Source organism: Oncorhynchus clarkii, chromosome 15 (assembly GCF_045791955.1).
Source record: "Oncorhynchus clarkii lewisi isolate Uvic-CL-2024 chromosome 15, UVic_Ocla_1.0, whole genome shotgun sequence".
Taxonomy (NCBI): domain Eukaryota; kingdom Metazoa; phylum Chordata; class Actinopteri; order Salmoniformes; family Salmonidae; genus Oncorhynchus; species Oncorhynchus clarkii.
Window position 1 is genome coordinate 20,449,698 of NC_092161.1, and position 24,967 is coordinate 20,474,664.

Here is a 24,967-nt window from a genome sequence, read left to right on the forward strand (position 1 = left end):
TTGAATATGAGTTTGAACATTGAATATGAACATTGAATATGAGTTTGAACATTGAATATGAGTTTGAACATTGAATATGAGTTTGAACATTGAATATGAGTTTGAACATTGAATATGAGTATGAACATTGAATATGAGTATGAACATTGAGTATGCACATTGAATATGAGTATGAACATTGAGTATGAACATTGAATATGAGTATGCACATTGAATATGAGTATGAACATTGAATATGAGTTTGAACATTGAATATGAGTTTGAACATTGAATATGAGTTTGAACATTGAATATGAGTTTGAACATTGAATATGAGTATGAACATTGAATATGAGTATGAACATTGAGTATGAACATTGAATATGAGTTTGAACATTGAAAATGAGTTTGAACATTGAATATGAATATGAACATTGAATATGAGTATGCACATTGAATATGAGTATGAACATTGAATATGAGTTTGTACATTGAATATGAGTATGAACATTGAGTATGAACATTGAATATGAACATTGAATATGAGTATGAACATTGAAAATGAACATTGAATATGAGTATGAACATTGAATATGAGTATGAACATTGAATATGACTATGAACATTGAATATGAGTTTGAACATTGAGTACGAACATTGAATATGAGTTTGAACATTGAAAATGAGTTTGAACATTGAATATGAATATTGAATATGAACATTGAAAATGAGTTTGAACATTGAAAATGAACATTGAATATGAGTATGCACATTGAATATGAGTATGAACATTGAATATGAGTATGAACATTGAATATGAGTTTGAACATTGAATACGAGTATGAACATTGAGTATGAACATTGAATATGAACATTGAATATGAGTATGAACATTGAATATGAACATTGAATATGAGTTTGAACATTGAGTATGAACATTGAATATGAGTATGCACATTGAATATGAGTATGAACATTGAATATGAGTTTGAACATTGAATATGAGTTTGAACATTGAATATGAGTATGAACATTGAATATGAGTATGAACATTGAATATGAGTATGAACATTGAGTATGAACATTGAATATGAGTTTGAACATTGAAAATGAGTTTGAACATTGAATATGAATATGAACATTGAATATGAGTATGCACATTGAATATGAGTATGAACATTGAATATGAGTTTGTACATTGAATATGAGTATGAACATTGAGTATGAACATTGAATATGAACATTGAATATGAGTATGAACATTGAGTATGAACATTGAATATGACTATGAACATTGAATAGGAGTTTGAATATTGCTGATTTGATCCCTGTCCTCTTTGTGACACTCCAACATTAGAACTATAATTGCTGTAATTAGCTCAAAATAATCCTTTAGTTAATTGAGATGGTAATGCAACCCAAAAAGGTTCATGTGAAAAAATATATAATTTAATCAAATGTTATGGCTAATCAGGATATCTGAAGCCATCAGCCCACAAATCATAATTAAAAGCAAATCAACAATCATAACTCATCTCATTTTGTCAATCCTTATAACTAACCATGATGTTTTATAATATAACATAATGGAATATTTGTGCAGCTTGTACCGGGTGGCTCTAGCGTACAGCACAGCATCTGCTGTTTTCGTCACTTTTAAATGGAGCATAACGTCAAGCTGACCTAACTTCAAGGCTGTTTATCGCGAGTGTTACTCATGCACAGTCAAGTGGAACTGAAAGGGGAGTGAGGTGCAAAGACAACGTACAACAAATTCAGCTGATCTCTGACCTTTCCAGGAAGTAACCATCTGCTTTCACCCGAGCAGAATCTCTAGAAGAAAATACTTGCAAACAAGAGCCGAGTCCTGACTCCACTTGCCACAATCATAATTCCCGACGGCCCACACCTGTGTAAAGACCCGAAACAACGTTTGTCTTGGAAATAACACAGTTTGTTGGGTTGAGTGCTCTCCAAACTGGAGGCTGCATTATAAATAGTTGGGCCTATTCAATAATTACATTTCCCCCTGGCTTAGTCCACATCCATTGGAGAGTAGATCGGTCATAAACTGCTTGAGAATATTGGGGCAGGTCCCCGTGAATATGCTAGTCGCCTCTGCTCTTTGAACTGTATAGCTCATTACAGACAAGAAGAGCTTCCCCAGCATCAATAAGTTCCCTTCTGACTTTCTCCGGAGCCCCCCGAACCCTCTTGGCGCAGCGCTATTTAACGATAAAATCGTTGTAATAAAATATGAATTACGATGAAGAGGCAGGCGAGAAATAAGAGGGCTAATTACGAACCCTGCACAGAACCAAAGGCAGGGCAGAGATGAAGGGAGGGAGGGAGGGAAAAGAAGCGGAGTGAAGAGAGTGGAGGATGAGTATGATGAAGTGGAAGAAGAGAGAAAAGAGGAGGGCAACTAGGTGGGAGAGAGGGAGAAGAGGAGGAGCTGAGGAAAACATTAAGTCACAGATTTAGGGCCTCCTTAAAGGCCAGCTATTACTTTAAGAGGTTGTCACCGAAGTGATTTATCCCTCCCTCCCTCCACCAGGTATACCAGGTGACTGTGCCTCTGGGACAGATGCCTCCCATTGTTCTTACCTATTATAGTTCTAACCAAGAGATCCTCCTGTGAAGGTACAGTACATTAAAGTCTGGCTAAACCAGAGTGAACTCAATGCGGTGAGTGTTGCATTCAGTCTGGTTAAACCAGGCTAAAAGTATTGGAACTAATTGAGCCCTCCAGGAGAAAATCCAGACTAAGAAATAGCAACTGAAATGTTGAAATTTTGTATTATTATGCCAATGAGGGAAATAATGCCTATATGTCTGAATAGAACAAGCAGCATAAACCGATAAACAGCAGTTGCAGTAAAAGCCTATTTATGATAATGCTATGATGAAGCACTATTCTTTTTACCGCCAGACAACAGGTCAAAAGTTGATATTTTCTCTGCAAATTACCGGGGTGAAAAATGTGTCTGCTTTCTGGGCACAGCCAGTGTAGAGAGAAAAACATAAGCTCGGGGGCTGGAACCGGAGAAGAACGATGCATCTTCAATAAATAATACAAAACCCAGCACAAATGGCTGCTCCAAGGCTACCTGCAACGTCTAGATATCATTTTGAGAAAAACAACTCCCACTTAATTAAATATTTCTCTCTCCCGGTGCCCCCAGGGCACTAGTAAATGTCCTGAGAATTGGAAGAAAATCAAGAGAAATGTGCATCAATACAGGACAAAATGGCTGCCACTCATCTATCCCTTCTTCCCAGCTAAAATATCACTTTATTGGACAACCATCAGGATTATCATAGTGAAAAATACATATTGGTGTGCTGTATACTTAAAAGCAATGCGTTGGCAGATTATGAGTATAATCATTTATTTTTCCTTCAGGAGAGTTGGAAAGTGCTGATGGCAAAACTGTCTCCATGATCTCACTGCGGGCTTAATATCGGCAACAATCTCCTCTGGCCTTAGCTTTACCGCGAGCAATGGAACTGCTGAGACACCAACTGAAAACTAAGCAAAAAAGTTTGTACAGATCACATCGTGGCCAGACTACTGTTGTTATTTCTTTGACTTTTGTAGTTCTAGTACTATTTAGTGTTCAATTAACTATCCTTCATTCAATCAACAACAATCAATGAGGATACTTAGAGAGAGAAAGAAGTGGGGCTATTAACTGGCCACTTTGTAGCTACCCAGGGAAAAGAGAGAAACCTTTGAGAGGAATTCAAATGAGGTTGGGCTGGGAGACAATCTTTAGTGGCTGACACTGGTCTAGGAGAGGCAGGGAGGTTTGGAGGAGAGGTTGGGAGGATTGTCTCCCCCAAGGTGGTGTAAATCACCCCCTCTACATGGCCCTAGAGACCCAACAGTCATATATTGCAGTCAGCCAGGAGCATACACCTATGGAGAACTAGTTCTACTTAGCCAGGAACCGATTGGAGCAGAACACAGCAGAGAGAGAGCTAAGAGACTGTAAACATGGTCATAGTCATTATAAAAGCAGGGAGCGAAGTGGGACTGTGTGCTTTGAGAGAGACAAAAGGTGAGAAAACATTCCACAGCCAACGACTCAGACCACCCACCTGGTGAGTGAGTGACAGAGAGAGAGAGGAGGCAGCGAGAGAGAGAGGGAAAAAAGGGAGGTAGACTGACAGGGAGAGAAGGTAGAGAGAGAGAGAGAGAGAGAGAGGCAACAAAGCTAAACACTGTTTCAGTCGTGCAACCTCAGCTGACACCAATTAGGGCTCCTTGTGCCGCGCTGCCAGCGCCGTTTCAGTGTGGCGCCCCATGTGACGCTAGACCAATTACACACAGCCTCCACGTTGGCATGGACTCAATGGTGACCCGGGACTTTGAGAGGAGGGGATGAACAGAATAAAAAACAGAATGAGGAGAGAAGTGAGGGAGGAGGCTAGTGAGGTCTAATTAACTTTGCATAATGTTTTCCCTTGCTAGTCTCAACTCAGCGATACTACCCCTATTGATCCTCCCAAACTATCCTTTCAGTTATCTCAAACTCTTCCCTCAGGCGGTGGTCCAGTACTGCCCCCTCCACTCTGTGACTGATTTAGGGATAAAGGGACTGCATGGCCCCATCTCCTGAGGCCAGCATCGACAGCACACCTCCCCCTGTAGCCTCCACCTGTCTCCCTGCTCCCTTATTTATCACCTCCCCCATAAAATAGGAGCAGGTCTACACAAATGAGGCCAAGCTGCACAGATTAAATGTCACTTAAATCTCAGGGAAACTTGCTGAGGAGGCTCCCACTGTGGATGGAGCCTGGACCCGGGAGGTATGACAGAGTTATAGGAAAGGGCAGGAAGAGAGGGTTGGAGATGAGCAGATAAGGGGATATAGGCATATACGTTCCCTATCTAGTGATAACCTGTGGCCCCCTGATGCAAACACATTCAGCTCAGCAAGAACAGGAGCACTTAGGAGGGAGGATAGGGGAAGGGGAGACTGGGAGACTGAGCAACCAACTCCCCCTGAAACAACAGTCTTGTTTTCAAAGGCCGAGGCCCTTGAGTTCTCACCGGGGCCCAGCCCTCGTGTATCACTCTCCAGGGTCACACCACACCAGTCATTATGCCTGATAGGCTGACACAGAGATTTCTGTGGGGACACAAGGGTGTGGAGGCCCCTGCCTGCCATTGTCACAATGTAACCTCATCACAACGTTTCCGCGTAGACAGGAATCACCAGGAGAGCAGGAAACGTTTTTTTGTCACAACACCGCGCCACACAAAACGCTAGGAGGACAACAATAACCTCTTCCTCTGGGAATGAATATAAAAAAGGGGTTACCCTCATGAGAGAGGACAGGTACTAATGTGATACCTCCCGTGGGGGGATGGATAAAACAGGACAGGTACTAATGTGATACCTCCCGTGGGGGGATGGATAAAACAGGACAGGTACTAATGTGATACCTCCCGTGGGGGGATAGATAAAACAGGACAGGTACTAATGTGATACCTCCCGTGGGGGGATGGATAAAACAGGACAGGTACTAATGTGATACCTCCCGTGGGGGGATGGATAAAACAGGACAGGTACTAATGTGATACCTCCCGTGGGGGGATGGATAAAACAGGACAGGTACTAATGTGATACCTCCCGTGGGGGGATGGATAAAACAGGACAGGTACTAATGTGATACCTCCCGTGGGGGGATGGATAAAAAAGGACAGGTACTAATGTGATACCTCCCGTGGGGGGATGGATAAAACAGGACAGGTACTAATGTGATACCTCCCGTGGGGGGATAGATAAAACAGGACAGGTACTAATGTGATACCTCCCGTGGGGGGATAGATAAAACGGGACAGGTACTAATGTGATACCTCCCGTGGGGGGATAGATAAAACAGGACAGGTACTAATGTGATACCTCCCGTGGGGGGATAGATAAAACAGGACAGGTACTAATGTGATACCTCCCGTGGGGGGATGGATAAAACAGGACAGGTACTAATGTGATACCTCCCGTGGGGGGATGGATAAAACAGGACAGGTACTAATGTGATACCTCCCGTGGGGGGATGGATAAAACAGGACAGGTACTAATGTGATACCTCCCGTGGGGGGATGGATAAAACAGGACAGGTACTAATGTGATACCTCCCGTGGGGGGATGGATAAAACAGGACAAGTGGTAATGTGATACCTCCCCTGGGGGGATGGATAAAACAGGACAAGTGGTAATGTGATACCTCCCCTGGGGGGATGGATAAAACAGGACAAGTGGTAATGTGATATCTCTCCTGGGGTAGTGGATAAAACAGGACAAGTGGTAATGTGATATCTCCCCTGGGGTAGTGGATAAAACAGGACAAGTGGTAATGTGATACCTCCCCTGGGGGGATGGATAAAACAGGACAAGTGGTAATGTGATATCTCCCCTGCGGGGATGGATAAAACAGGACAAGTGGTAATGTGATACCTCCCCTGCGGGGATGGATAAAACAGGACAAGTGGTAATGTGTTACCTCACCTGGGGGGATGGATAAAACAGGACAAGTGGTAATGTGTTACCTCCCCTGGGGTAGTGGATAAAACAGGACAAGTGGTAATGTGTTACCTCCCCTGGGGGGGTGGATAAAACAGGACAAGTGGTAATGTGATATCTCCCCTGCGGGGATGGATAAAACAGGACAAGTGGTAATGTGATATCTCCCCTGGGGGGATGGATAAAACAGGACAAGTGGTAATGTGATACCTCCCCTGGGCTAGTGGATAAAACAGGACAAGTGGTAATGTGATACCTCCCCTGGGCTAGTGGATAAAACAGGACAAGTGGTAATGTGTTACCTCCCCTGGGGTAGTGGATAAAACAGAACAAGTGGAAATGTGTTACCTCCCCTGCGGGGATGGATAAAACAGGACAAGTGGTAATGTGATACCTCCCCTGGGGTAGTGGATAAAACAGGACAAGTGGAAATGTGTTACCTCCCCTGCGGGGATGGATAAAACAGGACAAGTGGAAATGTGATACCTCCCCTGGGGTAGTGGATAAAACAGGACAAGTGGTAATGTGTTACCTCCCCTGGGGTAGTGGATAAAACAGGACAAGTGGTAATGTGATACCTCCCCTGGGGTAGTGGATAAAACAGGAAAAGTGGTATGTGATACCTCCCCTGGGGGGATGGATAAAACAGGACAAGTGGTAATGTGATACCTCCCCTGGGGGGATGGATAAAACAGGACAAGTGGTAAGTGTTACCTCCCCTGGGGTAGTGGATAAAACAGGACAAGTGGTAATGTGATACCTCCCCTGGGGGGATGGATAAAACAGGACAAGTGGTAATGTGATACCTCCCCTGGGCTAGTGGATAAAACAGGACAAGTGGTAAGTGTTACCTCCCCTGGGGTAGTGGATAAAACAGGACAAGTGGTAATGTGATACCTCCCCTGGGGTAGTGGATAAAACAGGACAAGTGGTAATGTGATACCTCCCCTGGGGGGATGGATAAAACAGGACAAGTGGTAAGTGTTACCTCCCCTGGGGTAGTGGATAAAACAGGACAAGTGGTAATGTGATACCTCCCCTGGGGGGATGGATAAAACAGGACAAGTGGTCATGTGATACCTCCCCTGGGCTAGTGGATAAAACAGGACAAGTGGTAAGTGTTACCTCCCCTGGGGTAGTGGATAAAACAGGACAAGTGGTAATGTGATACCTCCCCTGGGGTAGTGGATAAAACAGGACAAGTGGTAATGTGATACCTCCCCTGGGGGGATGGATAAAACAGGACAAGTGGTAATGTGATACCTCCCCTGGGGTAGTGGGTAAAACAGGACAAGTGGAAATGTGTTACCTCCCCTGGGAGGATGGATAAAACAGGACAAGTGGAAATGTGTTACCTCCCCTGGGGGGATGGATAAAACAGGACAAGTGGTAATGTGATACCTCCCCTGGGGTAGTGGATAAAACAGGACAAGTGGAAATGTGATAGAGCAGATCACAAAATTAGAGAAACAAGGGATCTTGTCCCCTCCCTCTCTCTTAAATTCAAAAGGCTTTATTGGCATGGAAAGTGTAACCACATACATTGCCAAAGCAAGCATATAGGAACATATTAAATCAATGATGACAGAAAGGGACTCTCTTTCCCTCTCCCTCCACGTCCCTCTCCCTCCACGTCCCTCTCCCTCCACATCTCTCTCACCCCCCCTTCTCTCAATTTAAGGGGCTTTATTGGCATGGGAAACATATATTTACATTGCCACAGCAAGTTGAATAGATCATAAAAAATGTACAGTAAACATTACACTCAAAAGTTCCAAAAGCATAGAGACATTTCAAATGTCATATTATGTCTATATACAGTGTTGTAATGATGTGCAAATAGTTAGGGAAAATAAATTAACATAAATATACGTTGTATTTACAATGGTGTTTTTTTTCCATTTGGTTTCCCTTTTCACAAGTCACAAATCTTGCTGCTGTGATTGCACACTGTGGTATTTACCCCATTGTTATAGGAGTTTATCCAAATTGTATTTGTTTTCAAATTCTTTGTGGGTCTGTGTAATCTGAGGGAAATATGTGTCTCTAATATTGGGAAGGAGGTTAGGAAGTGTAGCTCAGTTTCCACCTCATTTTGTGGGCCATGTGCACATAGCCCGTCTTCTCTTGAGAGCCAGGTCTGCCTTCGGTGGCCTCTCTCAATAGCAAGGCTATGCTCATAGTCTGTACATAGTCAAAGACTTCCTTCATTTTGGGTTAGTCACAGTGGTCAGGTATTCTGCCACTGTGTACTCTCTGTTTAGGGCCAAATAGCATTATAGTTTGCTCAGTTTGTGTGTAAATTATTTCCAATGTGTCAAGTCAAATTTGTATGTTTCCTCATGATTTGGTTGGGTCCAATTGTGTTGTTATCCTGGGGCTCTGTGGGGTGTGTTTGTGAACAGAGCCCCAGGACCAGCTTTCTTAGGGGGCTCTTCGCAAGGTTAATTTCTCTGTAGGTGATGGCTTTATTATCGATGGTTTGGGAATTGCTTCCTTTTAGGGGCTTGTAGAACTCAATGTCTCTTTTCTGGATTTTGATCATTAACGAGTATCGGCCTAATTCTGCTCTGCATGCATTATTTGGTGTTTTACGTTGTACACAGAGGATATTTTGGCAGAATTCTGAATGCAGTCTCAATTTGGTGTTTGTCCCATTTTGTGAATTCTTGGTTGTCCCATTTTGTTATCTTAGCCAGGTCCTAAATTAGTATGTCGAATTTTGTGTTCCTTTTGAAGGCTACTTGCCTTGTCTCTCAGATCGTTCACAGCTTTGTAGAAGTTATCTGTGGCGCTGATGTTTAGGCCGAACTATGTATAGTTTTGTTGTGTGCTCTAGGGCAACAGTGTCTAGATGGAATTTGTATTTGTGGTCCTGGCAACTGGACCTTTTTAAGAACATCATTATTTTGGGCTTAATGAGATTTACTGTCAGGGCCCAGGTCTGACAATCTGTGCAGAAGATCTAGGTGCTGCTGTAGGTGCTCCTTGGTTGGGGACAGAAGCACCAGATCATCAGCAAACAGTAGACATTTGACTTCAGATTCTAGTAGGGTGAGGCCAGGTGCTGCAGACTGTTCTAGTGCCCTTGCCAATTCGTTGATATATACGTTGAAGAGGGTGGGGCTTAAGCTGCATCCCTGTCTCACCCCCCCGGCCCTGTGGAAAGAAATGTGTATTTTTTCAATTTTAACCTCACACTTGTTGTTTGTGTACATGGATTTTATAATGTCCTATGATTTTCCCCCAACACCACTTTCCATCAATTTGTATAGCAGACCCTCATGCCAAATTGAGACAAGTTTTTCTGAAATCAACAAAGCACAAGAAGACTTTGCCTTTGTTCTGTTTTTTTGTTTGTCAATTAGGGTATGCAGGGTGAATATGTGGTCTGTCGTACAGTAATTTGGTCAAAAAACTATTTACAGTGCCTTGCGAAAGTATTCGGTCCCCTTGAACTTTGCGACCTTTTGCCACATTTCAGGCTTCAAACATAAAGATATAAAACTGTATTTTTTTGTGAAGAATCAACAACAAGTGGGACACAATCATGAAGTGGAACGACATTTATTGGATATTTCAAACTTTTTTAACAAATCAAAAACTGAAAAATTGGGCGTGCAAAATTATTCAGCCCCCTTAAGTTAATACTTTGTAGCGCCACCTTTTGCTGCGATTACAGCTGTAAGTCGCTTGGGGTATGTCTCTATCAGTTTTGCACATCGAGAGACTGAACATTTTTCCCATTCCTCCTTGCAAAACAGCTCGAGCTCAGTGAGGTTGGATGGAGAGCATTTGTGAACAGCAGTTTTCAGTTCTTTCCACAGATTCTCGATTGGATTCAGGTCTGGACTTTGACTTGGCCATTCTAACACCTGGATATGTTTATTTTTGAACCATTCCATTGTAGATTTTGCTTTATGTTTTGGATCATTGTCTTGTTGGAAGACAAATCTCCGTCCCAGTCTCAGGTCTTTTGCAGACTCCATCAGGTTTTCTTCCAGAATGGTCCTGTATTTGGCTCCATCCATCTTCCCATCAATTTTAACCATCTTCCCTGTCCCTGCTGAAGAAAAGCAGGCCCAAACCATGATGCTGCCACCACCATGTTTGACAGTGGGGATGGTGTGTTCAGCTGTGTTGCTTTTACGCCAAACATAACGTTTTGCATTGTTGCCAAAAAGTTCAATTTTGGTTTCATCTGACCAGAGCACCTTCTTCCACATGTTTGGTGTGTCTCCCAGGTGGCTTGTGGCAAACTTTAAACAACACTTTTTATGGATATCTTTAAGAAATGGCTTTCTTCTTGCCACTCTTCCATGAAGGCCAGATTTGTGCAATATACGATTGATTGTTGTCCTATGGACAGAGTCTCCCACCTCAGCTGTAGATCTCTGCAGTTCATCCAGAGTGATAATGGGCCTCTTGGCTGCATCTCTGATCAGTCTTCTCCTTGTATGAGCTGAAAGTTTAGAGGGACGGCCAGGTCTTGGTAGATTTGCAGTGGTCTGATACTCCTTCCATTTCAATATTATCGCTTGCACAGTGCTCCTTGGGATGTTTAAAGCTTGGGAAATATTTTTGTATCCAAATCCGGCTTTAAACTTCTTCACAACAGTATCTCGGACCTGCCTGGTGTGTTCCTTGTTCTTCATGATGCTCTCTGCGCTTTTAACGGACCTCTGAGACTATCACAGTGCAGGTGCATTTATACGGAGACTTGATTACACACAGGTGGATTGTATTTATCATCATTAGTCATTTAGGTCAACATTGGATCATTCAGAGATCCTCACTGAACTTCTGGAGAGAGTTTGCTGCACTGAAAGTAAAGGGGCTGAATAATTTTGCACGCCCAATTTTTCAGTTTTTGATTTGTTAAAAAAGTTTGAAATATCCAATAAATGTCGTTCCACTTCATGATTGTGTCCCACTTGTTGTTGATTCTTCACAAAAAAATACAGTTTTATATCTTTATGTTTGAAGCCTGAAATGTGGCAAAAGGTCGCAAAGTTCAAGGGGGCCGAATACTTTCGCAAGGCACTGTAACATTTACTCAGTACATTGTTTTCGCTGAGGAACTATACGAGTCTGCTGGCCCCACAGGCTTTTTTGAGTTGGAGGGTTTATATTTTGTCCTGTAGTTATTTCAATGTAATTGGAGAATGCAGTGGGTTATGGTAGTCTTTAATAGTTGATTCTAAGATTTGTATTTGATCATGTACATGTTTTTGCTGCTTGTTCTTTGTTATAGAGCCAAAAAGATTAGAGAAGTGGTTTATCCATACATCTCCGTTTTGGATAGGTAACTCTTCATGTTGTTGTTTGTTTAGAGTTTTCCTATTCCTCAGAAGTGGTTTGATTCTATGGATTCTTCAATTACATTGAGCTGATTCCTGACGTGCTGTTCCTTCTTTTTCCGTAGTGTATTTCTGTATTGTTTTAGTGATTTACCATAGGCTCAGGTTTTCTTGGTCTCTATGTTTTTGGTTGGATAGGTTCCTCAATTTCTTTCTTAGGTTTTTGGATTCTTCATCAAACCATTTGTCATTGTTGTTAATTTTCTTAGGTTGTCTGCTTGACATTTTTTGATTTGATAGGGAAGCTGAGAGGTCAAATACTGTTTAGGTTTTTGACTGCCAAGTTTACACTATCACTATTACAGTGAAACCTTTTGTCCAGGAAATTGTCTAGAACGGCTTGAATTTGTTGTTGCCTAAATGTTTTTTGGTAGATTTCCACACTATTTTCCTTCCAGCTACAGCATTTCTTAATATTATTCAGTTTCTTTGGCTTTGATGCCTCATGATTGAGCATAGCTCTGTTCAAGTAGAGTGCAATTTTGCTGTGATCTGATAGAACGTTCACAGTCAGTACACTGACACCCCTAAGAGACTCTGGGTTGAGGTCAGTGATAAAGTAGTACAGTACTACTGCCAAGAGATGAGCTATAGGTTTACCTACCATAGGAGTGTCCTCGAAGTCTACCATTGACTATGTACATAGCCAGCATACAACAGAGATGCAAGAGTTGTGACCCGTTTTTGTTGGTTATGTTGCGTAGTTGTGTCTAGGGGGGCATATGGGGGAGGGAATGCTGTCCTGTTTGACCCCCTGTGTGCTGGGGGTGTCGGGTTCTTATCCAATTCTGGCATTTAGTTTGCGACAGACTAGCACATGTCCCTGAGCCTGTAAATTGTTGATCTCCCCCTCTGGGATGGAGAAGCTGTCATCGTTAAAGTATGGGGATTCTATTGGGGGAATATAGGTAGCACACAAGGACATTTCTCTCTGTTGAGATCATTTCCTTATTCATTTCTAGCCAGATGTAAAATGTTCCTGTTTTGACTAGGTCTGCTCTATACCAAATTAGCATACCCCGAGTCTCTTCTCTGTTTCATACCTGGTAGTTTGGTGGATGGGACTACCAGTTCTCTCTAAACTAGAGGGCAACCAGTGGGTCCGTCTCCTTTATATAATGTTTCTTCTTGGATGACAATGTCTGTATGCTCTTTAGGCCAAAGGCAGATGACTCCAGTCCTTGTATATTCCAGAATAAGATAGTAAAAGCTTTGTGTTCCATAGTGTTTAGTGTTGTTTTTGTGTGGTTTAGGCCCAGAATGTCAAAGTAGGTGTGAGCAGAGCATGTTGAGCATCTGATAAATACATCTTAGGTCACAGGATGGTGCTTGGGCAGGTGTAATAGTAGGGGTTGGGCCTGTTACTCTGCTAAAGGCCTGGGCATATGTCCTGCTGTCATGTTGAGGTCCTTGCCGCAGGGGCATGGGGTGGGCAGAAGAGGCATAGGTCTGACATGGTGGGGCCTATATAGGGTGTGGCCAGGGTTTGCTTGGGGTGGTCTTAGCTGGTTGGGGTGTGGTTGGTGATGGTGTGGTCTGGGTGTAGGTCCTCTTGGTGTGGATTCTCTAGGTGCAGGTCCTTTGGGAGGGGTTTAGCCACCAGCATTTAGCCACTTTGTGTTAGGGAAAAAGCTTATCCTCTTGAATGTATTTGCCATTTGAGTCAATGAGGAGCACAATCTTTGACTTTTGTGTGTCCTCAGTGGATGTGTGGGGGGGGGGATTGTCAGGAGGGCTATCGAGGGAGCTGACAGGAAGGATGTTATGAGGGGGTGGGGTCTGTTGGGTTGGTGGGTCCTGTGTTGTGTGTCCCATTGTGGTGTTGAGGTTGTGGTGCGGGTCTGAGGTGGGCTCTTCTCTCTCCCTCCCCCTCTCTCTCACTCCCCCTCTCTCAGGAGTGTTTCTGGCTGTCCTCAGAGAAACAGATGACAGAGAGAAAGTGGTTTGACTCCGTAGCTGGGGCGATGCTGGGTTTAGGAGGCGTTACAAATCTTTTTCCACAGCGCTGGGTAAACGCTTGTCTTGGCACAGGGGGTGAGGAGGTTTGTGTGTGTGTCTATATGCGTGTGTGTGCGCTCGTCTGAGCAAGTGTGAGTGCAGGGTGGTGTGTGTCCTAGCCCTGGTGCGGCAGATTCGACACATTAGCGCGAGAGCGAACCTGACTGACAGTAATCCATTTAAAGGAGTAACTTGCCCCTGGTTAGGCTGCCATTGTAGCACCCCACATATGTAACGCTGCCAGACAGACCGCCCTTCAAACACCAGCCTGTCAATGATCCAGTCCCTCACACGGCATTATGCCCCAAATGCGACATGACAGACAGAGGTATTTTTGTGTGCGTCCCGACTCTTTGCTTTTACTAAACATTTACAGTCAGTTTGAAGGGTTGCAGTCTTAACGAACTGTATCACGGAAAAACATCTGGTATTTCACATAAAAATCTGTCTGGCTCAATCCCATCGCCAGGGAGGACTCTCATTATGGCAAATAAGTATGCATGTTCTTACATAGTATGTGGTGTATTCGTTTTGATCTCTTTGAGCTTGACAGGGTAACCAACATGTTATGAACAACATCAATTCCAATGCTACCGAGTCCATGTTAAAACAAAGTGACAAAAATATCTCCAAAAGAAGAGCGGTGTCATATGATAATGAATTGCTCAAAAGCTCACATGGTTTCTCTTAATTCACTCCACTTTGTAGCAACAGAGGATTACCTCTTCAGCCACAGTCTGTGCTATGACAGTCTGTTCTATGACAGTCTGTGCTATGACAGTCTGTGCTATGACAGTCTGTGCTATGACAGTCTGTGTGGTATGAATCTTTCTCTCCGTCTGACTCTTTCTGACTAACTCTCTCTTTCTCTCCGTCTGACTCTTTCTGACTAACTCTTTCTCTTCGTCTGATTCTTTCTGACTAACTCTCTCTTTCTCTCCGTCTGACTCTTTCTGACTAACTCTCTCTTTCTCTCCATCTGACTCTTTCTGACTAACTCTCTCTCCGTCTGACTCTTTCTGACTAACTCTCTCTCCGTCTGACTCTTTCTGACTAACTCTCTCTCCGTCTGACTCTTTCTGACTAACTCTCTCTCCGTCTGACTCTTTCTGACTAACTCTCTCCGTCTGACTCTTTCTGACTAACTCTTTCTCTTTCTCTCCGTCTGACTCTTTCTGACTAACTCTCTTTCTCTCCGTCTGACTCTTTCTGACTAACTCTCTTTCTCTCCGTCTGACTCTTTCTGACTAACTCTCTCTCCGTCTGACTCTTTCTGACTAACTCTTTCTCTTTCTCTCCGTCTGACTCTTTCTGACTAACTCTCTCTCCGTCTGACTCTTTCTGACTAACTCTCTCTCCGTCTGACTCTTTCTGACTAACTCTCTCTCCGTCTGACTCTTTCTGACTAATTCTTTCTCTTCGTCTGACTCTTTCTGACTAACTCTCTCTACTGTGTAGTTCTCCACTGTCATTCTGTCATAATATGCTGGAGGGAGTAAAAGAGGAGACTCCTTCAAATCCTGTTTTTCATCAACATCCTCCTTTTTTATCTCCTGCCCTCTATTTTCTCCTTGACTTTCAACTTAGTTTCTTGTCTCCTCAGCCCACCCGCATCTTCTTTTGAAGGGATATGGAGCTCCTGACTAAGTGTGTTTGTCACCTTTCTTCTCAACAGACTGCTACATATGTAACAAGTGAGTAGCTGGCAAGCATGCACGCACACTTTGATTCAGAGTGCTGAGATCACCTTCCTACAAATCATGGTGGTAGCTGGAAACACAAAAGTTACACTTTGAAGGAGACCCTTCTTAATGTCATGGACCTTTGAAAAACACACGTTAATGAGCATAATCGCCTATTGAATGAAAATGCACACTGCGTTGTCAAGCCAGAACACTGCTGTGACCAAGGCCTAGGAATCTCAAAGAAACGTCAAAGGCATAGAAATTGGGAATCATATTTAATCATGATTATTGCTATAGGCAGTAGTACTACATATTAGGTTACTTAATTGACAGTTGATAATGCTCTTCAATATACAATATCAGAATTTTTCAAATATGTCACGAAATGACAAATAATTCCAAATTAATCATATATCGCTCCAATTTACAGCCTTTGGTTTTCTTAATTTTCCTGGTGAGACATTGTGCTGGGATTATAAGGAGTTATACAAACCAGCGAACATTTTAGCTGGCAAATCCCCTCTTTAATCTTTTAGTGAATCCTTACCAGTCAACAAAAGACAGCCTCAATGCGCTAATTAGCGAATCCTGTGATTTCATTAAGACCCGTTAACTGTAATTAAGATGGCAACGACGGGCCCATGTGACAGTCGTTGAAAGGTCATCAGGGAGAAAAAAAAGTGTACCTGATTTGGATTGGAGGATTGGAGCAGGGCTGACAGTTTTCTTCACATTTTTGGTGTTAATCTTAACGTACAGTAGTGGTATTTTTATTTATTTATTTGGGGGGGGGGGGGGGGGGTGATACCTGTCACTGGTGACACTATTGTTAAATTGTTAAATTAAAAGGATTATGTTTGACGGAGAGTGAATTCCAGTGCCCTACTTTTTATGGATACCTTGCGGGTGTTTGGCTCAGTCTACCTTATCTAAATAATAACAATATGCCACTTATGACACACTTTTATACAAAGCAACTTCCAGTACACTCAGGGCATTCCTTTACAGAATGTGATCGGCAGGTGAAAAAGGCTAATATCACTACCGTCCATCTGTGTAACTTAGGCTCTATTCATGTGAGGTGGAGAGAGAGGCCTCTCTGTGTTTCTCTCAGTGTCTTTTGTCACTTTGCTCAAACGGCCATTAAAGTGGCTTCAGACAGGAGTGGATAGTAAATACTTCATGATGGGCCACCAGGTGCTAAAGCACACGCTCATTTATTTATACCGGCTGGTTTCTTCATACTAAAATACTTTTATCCTTCCTTTTGATAACAGAGACAGGTTGTCCTCTGTGTGTGTGTGTGTGTGTGTGGGCCCGTAGATAAACTGGTTATCTCCTCAGTCTGAAACATTAAAACATGTAATCACTCTAGCTGCTGGCCAGCCCCTGTGTGTGTGTGTCCGTCGTCTCTGTGTGGGTCTATGAATGATTAAAAGAGCACAGAACTTGTGATAATGTTGCCTTAATGCAGTGCAAGGACTTCATGACTAAAGAGCAAACTACAGTAACGACAGTAGTAGGATATCCTGTCTGTGTGTGAAGGACAACCTCAGCCCAACCGGCTAGCATATCTGCAGTCCGCACACGCACACACACACACACACACACACACACACACACACACACACACACACACACACACACAAATGACAGACATAGGTTTTGTGGAGAACTCATCGGCAGCACTAGCAGTAGTGGCCAATGAAGGAAGGATAACATAGCTGGGGTGTGGGAATCTGCCAGCACTGTTATTGATTTCTCTCTCAACCAAGAGAAAAATAAAGGCCCAAACCACCGTTTATGCTCCCAGGCAAGCGTATTGCATATTTCTGTTTATTTTCAGCGGTGTGCAAATCATAGGAGAGACACCCTTGACCACAATCTTTGCTTCCAGAAGAAGGAAGAATTGAGAAGTAGAGAGAGAAAGAGGAGGAGATTGAGATTGCTCATCTTTGGAGTCTGAGAGAACAGCTTTATTCTTATCTTTAAAAAGGGGAAAAAAGTGCTGCTTGCTCAGATCAAATGCCCACATTAATACATGCTGATAATGTTAAAAAACGAAATATGTTGTTGTGGATAATACCACCAGCCTCCCAAGCCAATTACAATCAATTAGAGGGCCGTTTGTGAGGCCCGTTTGTGAGGGCCGTTTGTGAGGGCCGTTTGTGAGGGCCGTTTGCGCGGTGAAAGAAATTGTGGGAGCGAGAGGAGGAGAGGACGACAGTGGCTGGAGTGAGGGCAGGGTGTTTATCACTGTGTGTGTGTGACGTGAGTGTGTGTGTAGGGCTGTTTGATGTGTGAATGGGTCTACCTGACAGGGGCTCCTCTGCTCTGGGCAGGCTTCAGCAGGACAGTGACCGTGCTGTCTGTCTGGTTCAGGGGAGTCTCCTGGTCATAGCCTGGCATCAACGGAGCTGGAGGGGGGGACACATGAGCACAGGAGACGGTGATTTGACTGACAAATAAAGACAGACTGAGACCCGGAGACAGGAGACAGAGACAGACAGAGAACAGCAAGTACACACAAACGCAGACAAACGCTACACCCAGGAACAATGAACACAGCTATATATTACTGGGGATCTCCTGGAAGATTTAGGGCTCTACAGTAGGTTGTCCAGGATTATTGGTTACTTGGTCCTCGTCAAAGTTTCTCATACCTGAGATCTTGGTGGTGAACTGGGTGATGACGGGAGGTCCAAAGCCCTTGACGGTGCTGGCCCGGATGGTGAAGGAGTATGTGGAGCCGGGGTAGAGACCCACAAACATGTGGGACGTCTCGTTGCTGAACTTAAACACCTTGCCGCTCTGGTTGGTCAGGTCAAACTCCGTGTCGAAGGAGCTCAAGGCCTTGTAGGAGATCTGTGGATTGACACACAACCTAGATTAGATGATTGGATATGACAAGTTTATATCAAAGTTTCAAATCTAGCGTCAGGCTTGCTACAGTCATAGCTATGGTTAGTTTTGGTGTATGGTAAAGATAATGGCATACATCTATAAAACTACAATGTACTACAATACTGAAAGAGTTAGTACACAAAGTTAGAGTTTGCACCCAGAGCCCTTGATAGTGAAACTAGGCCTGAACTTTCCATAGAAGGTTCCTTCAAGTCAACGTTGAAAAGGGAGGAACTTGTGGGCAAAAAAAACAGCAGACAGAAATGCTCAGCTCCCATGTAATTTCTGTGATGGATTGAATGAGCGAGAGTTTGGGCAGGGGGGGGGCACTTGTTTTATTCTAAACCCCCCACCCCATCGAGCAGGAGATTGGAGGCCCCGGGAATTTCTTTCTGAAAGGGAGTGCAGCGGAGCGACGAATACACCCCTCGTCCCTCCCCTCATTCATATAACTTTATCAGTTCTCCCTCTCTCTCAGTAAGCTTCATTTAAATAAATCATTCGGTCTCCCCTAATGGAAAGCTCCATTATTATTCTGTTCTGATTCCCAATTAAGAAGCACAATGGGGAGTGTTGGAGTGCGGTGGCGGCCATTTGTATCCATCAGGTGTGAAATGCTGCTGCTCAGGGCTCTGGTGGGACATTAGTCTTCATCAGGCAGGGCGGGAGGGAGGCAGGGAGAGAGGAACGCATCTGGATCATTTCAAAAGGCTAGATAGCTAGCATTGAGCAATATTATCACACACAAGACTGATTGGTGGGGTGAGGGATTTTCAGTTGGGAAAGGAGGATTCGATAGGGTTCAGTTAGGAGCAGGGGAAGTCGCCATGGTGACTGTGGTCATGTTTTGGTCAGTGACACACACACTTTGGCAAACTTGAAGAATGCAATGAACAGACATAGAAACAATTTCCTAGGGAACAACTCCTACGTAGTACTAAATACAGAGCTATTGAAGTACTTAATGACTTATGACAATTAATCAACACACAAAAGTTTTCTTGTATCACCCGTCATAGTAGAACAGCCCTGAATTCGTCTCAACGCAAAGGCCCAGCTGTACATCTTCAAAGCAAAGCCCCAAAGAACGAGCCCATACTACAACTGCCGAACTGAGACAAAGCACAGTAAAGATGTGCCAACCCTGAACAAAATGCTGTTCTGGAGTGAGAGATGCATGGCTCACAGTCAAATACTGAAGAGCATATGAGGCAAGCTGAATGTCAACCAATGATAATGGGGTTGACTTTATCAGAGTCTAATGAGGCAGAAAAAAACCTTTTGATTTGTCCAACTTGATCACAATAGCAGCTCAGAGTTACAGGGGGTGGAGGTGACAGAATATTATTTCATTATGTGCATACCTGACAGCTTAATTGGAGAATTTCAGCATAAATTGGGTTCTGGTACAATGGCTCTTTTGAACTCACTAAAAAGCCTCTAACATCGCATTGTGTGGAGAGTGGAAGTGCATGTCAAACGCAAGGCAAACGCTGCGATGGAAGAAACATGTAGTACTACAGTAGCCTATTCACATGAACAGTGCTTTACAATTATGTTTTATGTATTAATGTGGATTATAGGAAACCACACTGCTATAAGACTCAAACCGGTATTAAGTTGTGAAAGTTATTTTAAGGTTGTGAAGGTTCTTTTGAGGTTGCGTAAATGTTGAAGAGGGCCAGATGTTTCCGTCTTGACGCCACAGTGTTGTTGAAGGGTATTTTAAAGGCAGCAATCTTTATAAATACTGGATGATGTCAGACAGATTAAGTGCAGCATGTTTTACCCTGTCTAAGGTATGCCCCACGCTCCTGTCAAATTAAAGTCCTATGACAACCAGGCTCAAGTACTGTATGCCTCCGGTTTCAATTCCAGCAGATTGATGATTAACTTTTTCAACTGCCTATTTTAACAGTGTTCGCTACAATAATACATGCTTGGTCCCTTCAATCTTTGAAGATCACACTGTATATTCTCTGACTCACGATTGATTTACGAGAACATATCACAAGAGCAAGAGCTACTTCAATAATTTTCAATAAAAGAGGCATCTACAGTCGTGGCCAAAAGTTTTGAGAATGACACAAATATTAATTTTCACAATGTCTGCTGCCTCAGTTTGTATGATGGCAATTTGCATATACTCCAGAATGTTATGAAGAGTGATCAGATGAATTGCAATTAATTGCAAAGTCCCTCTTTGCCAGGCAAATGAACTGAATCTCCCAAAAAACATTTCCACTACATTTCAGCCCTGCCACAAAAGGACCAGCTGACATCATGTCAGTGATTCTCTCGTTAACACAGGTGTGAGTGTTGACCAGGACAAGGCTGGAGATCACTCTGTCATGCTGATTGAGTTTGAATAACAGACTGGAAGATTCAAAAGGGGGGTGGTGCTTGGAATCATTGTTCTTCCTCTGTCATCCATGGTTACCTGCAAGGAAACACGTGCCGTCATTATTGCTTTGCACAAAAAGGGCTTCACAGGCCAGGATATTGCTGCCAGTAAGATTGCACCTAAATCAACCATTTATCGGATCATCAGGAACTTCAAGCAGAGCGGTGCAATTGTTGTGAAGAAGGCTTCAAAGCGCCCAAGAAATTCCAGCAAGCGCCAGGACCATCTCCTAAAGTTGATTCAGCTGCGGGATCGTGGCACCACCAGTACAGAGCTTGCTCAGGAAGGTGTGAGTGCATCTACACGCACAGTGAGGCGAAGACTTTTGGAGGATGGCCTGATGTCAAGAAGGGCAGCAAAGAAGCTGCCATCAGTCCTATGTCATTCTGCAAAAGGTACAGGGATTGGACTGCTGAGGACTGGGGAAAAGTCGTTTTCTCTGATGAATCCCCTTTCCGATTGCTTGGGGCATCCGGAAAAAAGCTTGTCCGGAGAAGACACCATCAGCGCTACCATCAGTCCTGTGTCATGCCAACAGTAAAGCATCCTGAGACCATTCATGTGTGGGGTTTCTTCTCAGCCAAGGGAGTGGGCTCACTCACAATTTTGCCTAAGAACACAGCCATGAATAAAGAATGGTACCAACACCTCCTCCGAGAGCAACTTCTCCCAAACAACCAATATCAACACTGCAAATATTGACTCTGTATCAACTTCATGTAATTGTCAATAAAATACTTTGACACTTATGAAATGCTAGTAATTATACTTCAGTATTTCATTATAATATCTGACAAAAATATCTAAAGACACTGAATCGGCAGACTTTGTGAAAATTTATATTTGTGTCATTCCCAAAACTTTTGGCTACGACTGTAGTTCTAACGCTGACGTTGTACTGTTGAGGGCACCAATCCACATGTGCATACTCACAAACTCAGGGAAACAATTACACTTTTGACTTATGCCCAAAACTTGGTATACGGGGGTCTGATTGAACAAGGTCCCAAGTTGTAACTTTAATTTCCTCCCTGGTTGTTGGGGAACTCGTTTAATTCCTTGTCAGTTGTATTAGGAGCTCCACTCTGGGGCACAGGGCTGGGCTGGTGTTGGGAGTGCTGTCGGAGGGGTTTCAGTGGGTAATAGATTGTGTTAACAAGCCTCAGTGCATGCAGGCCTTAAGGTTATTAGGTTGGATTTATTAGATAATTAAGGGCCCGGAGTGAATGAAAGATGGAAGCCGCCCAGCTCCTGCCAGGCACAAGATGGATGTGTGTTAGAGAGAGAGAGCGGGAGACCGAGAAAGACCGAGAGCGAGAGATATCGAGAGGAAAAAGACAAAGACATATAGAGAGAGACACAGAGACAGATGGACAGAGGGAGAGAAAGAGACAGAAAAGAGAGAGCAGAAACCAACCAGAAAACAATTAGCCAACAACAAATTCCATCCCTCTTAGACAACTTCCTGGACAAAATGTTTCACTGCAAAAGTGAAGGGGTAAACTTGGCAGAAGAAAGCCTAAAAAGTACATTTGACCTCTCAGCTTCCATCAACTCTAAACATTTCAAACAGACAGTCTTAGAACATTAACAACAATGACAAATGGTTTGATGAAGAATGTAAAAACCTAAGAAAGGAATTGAGGAACCGATCCAACCAAAAACACAGCGACAAACCTGAGCCTACAACTTCATTATAAAGCCCCACAGTGGTGGTATAATACCCATAAAACATAGCAGTCAAACAGGGAAAAGGTTCCAATTGTTTTTCCACCCTTCAATTATCCCATAAGGATAAGAGCTGCGCTTCGTGTAGGATTACCTTGCATTTCCTTTTGATAACCATGTAAATCTCTCTCGGACAAGCTGATTTTTATCAATATATTTGGCTCTATTTACTCTCAGATTCGAAAATGCTGATTAGCACCAAAGTGGACATCAAGAAAATCTACAAATCCCTGCAAGCTTCTGCATGTCATCTCTGGCTGACACCTTTGCTAACAGGTATGGTCTTTTTATAACTTGCACAATACAGTTCACAGAATTGTCCATTTAAATATAATTTGCCAATTTATTTATTACATTATTTAGCTAACATTAGATAGTTAATCCAGAGATTCTTACTTTTGCCTCGATTCGGCAGTCTCATCCACATCATCATGGCATTTGTAGTTCTTTATAATAGCCACATTAGCAGCTTATTTGCATTTAAATGCAGGCGAATATATTGATAAACGTCACGCGGCTATCAATGCGTCACGCAAGGGTAAGCCTACACGAAACACAGTCCTACACGAAACACAGTCCTACACGAAACACAGTCCTTATTTGATGTGTTTCTAAAATCCCCTATGGGAAAAACAAATTGTGGAAAAAAAATTGGAACCATTCCCTTGTTTGACACTAGTTTTATGGGTATTATGACTCATACTGTGGTACTCTATGTTGAAACACTCAAACAGTGCAAAAATACACAATGAACAGCACGTCAGAAATCAGCTCAATGTAATTGAAGAATCTATTGAATTGAACCAGTTCTGGGAAAATTGGAACACGCTAAAAACAACAAGAAGAGCTATCTATCCAAAATGGAGATGGATAAACCACTTCTCCAATATTTTTGGCCCTATAACAAAGAACAAACAGCAAAAACATATACATGATCAATTACACATTTTAGAGTCAGCTATTAAAAAGACTACCAGAACCCACTGGACTCTCCAATTTCATTGAAAGAACTACAGGAAAAAATACAAACCACAGGCCTGTGGTGTTGACGGTATCCTATATTAAATGATCAAACATACAAACCACACATTTTAATTGGCTTTACCTAAACATCATCCTCAGCTCAGGCATCTTCCCCAATACTTGGAACCAAGGACTGATCACCCCAATCCACAAAAGTGGAGACCAAATTTGACCCCAATAACTACTGTAGGATATGAGTCAACAGCAACCTTGGGAAAATCCTCTGCATAATCATTAATAGCAGACTCCTACATTTCCTCAGTAAAAACAATGTCCTGAGCAAATGTCAAGCAACACAATTAGAAACAACCAAATCATGAGAAAACAAAAAGATAATTACTTGGCACATTGAGAGAAAAAAACCAAGAAAAGCAGAGCAAACTAGAATGCTATTTGGCTCTAAATAGAGGGAGTGCACCGTAGCAGAATATCTGACCACAGTGACTGACCCAAATTTAAGAAAATCCTTGACTATGTTCAGAGTCAGTGAGCATTGCCTTGCTATTGAAAGAGGCTGCCCAGGAAGCGAGAGAGAGAGAGAGAGAGAGAGAGAGAGGGGGAAGAAAGCGAGAGAGAGAGGGGGGAGGAAGCGAGAGAGGGGAGAGAGAGAGAGAGAGGGGGGAGGAAGCGAGAGAGGGGAGAGAGAGAGAGGGGGGAGGAAGCGAGAGAGGGGGAGGGAGCGACAGAGAGGGGGGGGAAGCGACAGAGAGGGGGGAGGAAGCGACAGAGAGAGGGGGGGGAGCGACAGAGAGGGGGGGGGGAGCGACAGAGAGAGGGGGGGAGGAAGCGACAGAGAGAGGGGGGGAGGAAGCGACAGAGAGAGGGGGGAGGAAGCGAGAGAGAGGGGGGGGGGGGGGGCGAGAGAGAAGGAGAGCTGGGCCTGGGTGGGCAAATGGGCTAGGGAGTTTCTCAGATCTTACCTCATACTGCTTAATGATACCGTAGGTCTGGACAGGCTCGCGCCATCGCAGGGCGATCTTCTCTTCGTACGTGCTCCCCTGGATGGACTCGAGTGGCACAGCGCCAGGCACTATGGAGGAGAGGGACGAGGGGGAAATAAATTCAGAGCAAATTAAATATCGACCATTTTCGATATTGAGCCACTTCAACATCCTAACACCATCATAAATCGACATTGTGATTCCCATAGATTGGGCGGTTGGTTGGCGGCAAACTTTCTCCAGACCAAGCTTGAATGATTTGGTGAAAAGGATCAACTGAGGTCTCATGGGGGCGCAGGGCGGTCATGGTTCTGCCGTTGTCTCTTTCAACTACTTCAATAAGGCACATTAGATGGAACCTCCTAAAAGCTGTTGTGAGAGCACAGCATGGTTTGTTTTATTTTATTGACTT

At 43.4% G+C, this 24,967-nt stretch overlaps 1 protein-coding gene across 12 annotated transcripts in view; it reads right to left on the bottom strand.

Moving 5' to 3' along the window:
* The window catches only part of LOC139367028 (receptor-type tyrosine-protein phosphatase mu-like), a 296,813-nt gene that overhangs the window by 106,040 nt on the left and 165,806 nt on the right, over window positions 1-24,967 (bottom strand). For all 12 annotated transcript variants that reach the window (XM_071104931.1, XM_071104928.1, XM_071104927.1 and 9 more), the window contains exons 9-11: window positions 24,535-24,644; window positions 18,219-18,420; window positions 17,870-17,972 (exon numbers count right to left, since the gene is read on the bottom strand). In XM_071104931.1, coding sequence (XP_070961032.1) covers window positions 17,870-17,972; window positions 18,219-18,420; window positions 24,535-24,644 — 415 coding nt within the window. The remainder of the gene's footprint in view (window positions 1-17,869; window positions 17,973-18,218; window positions 18,421-24,534; window positions 24,645-24,967) is intronic.